Source organism: Drosophila gunungcola (genome assembly GCF_025200985.1).
Source record: "Drosophila gunungcola strain Sukarami chromosome 2R unlocalized genomic scaffold, Dgunungcola_SK_2 000013F, whole genome shotgun sequence".
Taxonomy (NCBI): domain Eukaryota; kingdom Metazoa; phylum Arthropoda; class Insecta; order Diptera; family Drosophilidae; genus Drosophila; species Drosophila gunungcola.
Genome location: NW_026453171.1, coordinates 408854 through 411563, shown reverse-complemented (window position 1 = coordinate 411563; position 2710 = coordinate 408854). Strand labels below are relative to the sequence as shown.

The following is a 2710-nucleotide window of genomic DNA, read 5'->3' as shown; positions in this document are numbered from 1 at the left end:
ACTGTAGCATCCATTTACCCCTTTGATTGACTCACCCCCCACTGGTCAAATTTTTTCCAAAATCATTATGTTTTTAGAAAAAATTAAATCTAAAAAATCGTTTTTATTTATAAATAATTATAAATTGTTTTAATTAATATTACAATCATGAGATTATTTTACATTTCGTAGTCAATAGACCCCATCCGCTCTACCGGGGGACGTTGTTAGGTGCTGTACAAAATACATGAGGGTGTCGGTTCATTCGTAAAACAATCAAATGGCGATCAACATTTAAGGGAAGCCGCAAGCGATTAACAAGTGGATGGGGATCGCGGCCCATGGCATTAGATTGATAATTCATTGATTGATGGTGTTGTGTTCAGTCAGTACAAAAGATTATTCTCGAACCAAGGATGACACGTTGGTAAATAATGACATTCAAAAACAAATGGGTGGATGGTGTTGGTGTTGTTTTTGTCGGTGGAGCACCCGCTGCCCACACGCCCAGAACCACCAGAAGTAGAGCCAGGTAAGCAGGACAGGTAAGGTGACACCGGGAGGTGCAGGTGGTGCTAGGCAACTGCTTAGAAGCACTTGCGGTGGACGATGCCGGGGCCGGACTCGTCGTACTCCTCCTTGGAGATCCACATCTGCTGGAAGGTGGACAGGGAGGCCAGGATGGAGCCACCGATCCAGACGGAGTACTTGCGCTCTGGGGGAGCGATGATCTTGATCTTGATGGTGGATGGGGCCAGGGAGGTGATCTCCTTCTGCATGCGATCGGCAATACCGGGGTACATGGTGGTGCCACCGGACATGACAATGTTGGCGTACAGGTCCTTGCGGATGTCCACGTCGCACTTCATGATGGAGTTGTAGACGGTCTCGTGGATGCCGCAGGATTCCATTCCCAGGAAGGAAGGCTGGAACAGGGACTCGGGGCAGCGGAAACGCTCGTTGCCGATGGTGATGACCTGTCCGTCGGGAAGCTCGTACGACTTCTCCAGGGAGGTGGAGGCGGCGGCGGTGGCCATCTCCTGCTCGAAGTCCAGGGCAACATAGCACAACTTCTCCTTGATGTCGCGCACGATTTCACGCTCAGCGGTGGTGGTGAAAGAGTAGCCGCGCTCGGTCAGGATCTTCATCAGATAGTCGGTCAAGTCGCGACCAGCCAGATCCAGACGCAGGATGGCGTGGGGCAGGGCATAACCCTCATAGATGGGCACGGTGTGGGAGACACCATCACCGGAGTCCAGGACGATACCGGTGGTACGGCCGGAGGCGTACAGGGAGAGCACGGCCTGGATGGCGACGTACATGGCGGGCGAGTTGAAGGTCTCAAACATGATCTGGGTCATCTTCTCGCGGTTAGCCTTGGGGTTCAGGGGAGCCTCGGTCAGCAGGACGGGGTGCTCCTCGGGGGCAACGCGCAGCTCGTTGTAGAAGGTGTGGTGCCAGATCTTCTCCATATCATCCCAGTTGGTGATGATGCCGTGCTCGATGGGGTACTTCAGGGTGAGGATACCACGCTTGGACTGGGCCTCATCGCCGACGTACGAGTCCTTCTGGCCCATACCGACCATCACACCCTGGTGGCGTGGACGACCGACGATGGATGGGAAGACGGCACGGGGTGCGTCATCACCGGCGAAACCGGCCTTGCACATGCCGGAGCCTGCAGGATAACACAATGGGATACGGGTCCATTAGTCGGCGGTCAAATGGACAGGGGTCCCAGAAGGGGACTACAAATTGCTATAACGGACAGCGTGGAATAAGTCTGGGGACTGCTCTTCAAATACTGAATATACTGGGGCAGTAGTTAAGAGAACAATTTCTCTCAAGAAAAGTTATAGAAAAATAGTACGGGGTTTCCAGAACAAATTTCTCTGAGAAATGTTGTCAAAATTACGGGGATGCTTCTGTGGCCCTATCGGAAATTTTTGTAATCGTTAGTATGGTGATCTCTAGAGTATTTCTTTTCTAAGTGAAACTGGTTAGGTTATTCAGGCACAAATTTCTCTAAGAAATGTTGGCGAAATTGTTGCGATGATGTTTTTAAGTTTCAAGATTTTTAGATAAATTGAATATTTTTTAAGAAATTTGAAATTAATGTCGTTAAAATCAACCAAGTTTTTAGAACATTTTGTTTGTGTATTTTTTTATAATTTCCTTAAGAAATTAAACTAATTTCTATGAAATGATGTCCCGAAGGATGAACAAGTCTTTCCACAAGACTAAATCTTTCACTTTGCGATCACTTTAGCACTAGTTGCGAGAAATATCCTTGCGCTGTTTAGTCCTCTATCATTTTATTTTTCGAAAGCCAAGGAGATAATCCAGTTGATGGGGAATACGCACCATTGTCAACGACCAGAGCAGCAACTTCATCGTCACACATTTTGTTTTAGTTTGTTTGTTTTACGGCACCACGGGTGAATTAAATCAAGAGTTACGGTGTGTACGGCTTGGAACACAACTGACTGACTAAAGTATCGCCGCGTTGGTACTCGGATTTTATACCGCCGCCGAAATGCCATTTCGTCCAAGAAGCGGCGCTGCCATGCCCCCCGCCGCCTCCGCCCCCGCCACGCCCCGCTCCCACAGCGAAATACACAAATACACAACGACGCTATGCTCATGGATGCGCCATAATGCTGCCCACCGGCCGATCCGCCTAAAAATAGATCCTTCAGCATAGGGGGCTCTTTGGAAAACATAAGGCGAG

At 49.1% G+C, this 2710-nt stretch overlaps 1 protein-coding gene across 1 annotated transcript; it reads right to left on the bottom strand.

Annotated features, from left to right (window-relative positions):
• Window positions 1-364: 364 nt before the first annotated feature.
• Window positions 365-2501, bottom strand: LOC128256139 (actin-57B). Its single transcript, XM_052986268.1, has 2 exons — window positions 2344-2501; window positions 365-1657 (listed from the first exon to the last, which is right to left on the bottom strand). The coding sequence occupies exons 1-2, from the start codon at window positions 2381-2383 to the stop codon at window positions 567-569; spliced, it is 1131 nt and encodes a 376-aa protein (XP_052842228.1). The 5' UTR covers window positions 2384-2501; the 3' UTR covers window positions 365-566.
• Between the last annotated feature and the right edge of the window lie 209 nt (window positions 2502-2710).

What these genes read in the sequence shown, in the direction of transcription:
- LOC128256139 (XM_052986268.1), bottom strand. Translation starts at nt 2,383, where the DNA reads ATGTGTGACGATGAAGTTGCTGCTCTGGTCGTTGACAATG. An exon ending in TGCTCTGGTCGTTGACAATG is followed by an intron (nt 1,658 to 2,343) that starts GTGCGTATTCCC and finishes GTTATCCTGCAG; the next exon opens with GCTCCGGCATGTGCAAGGCC.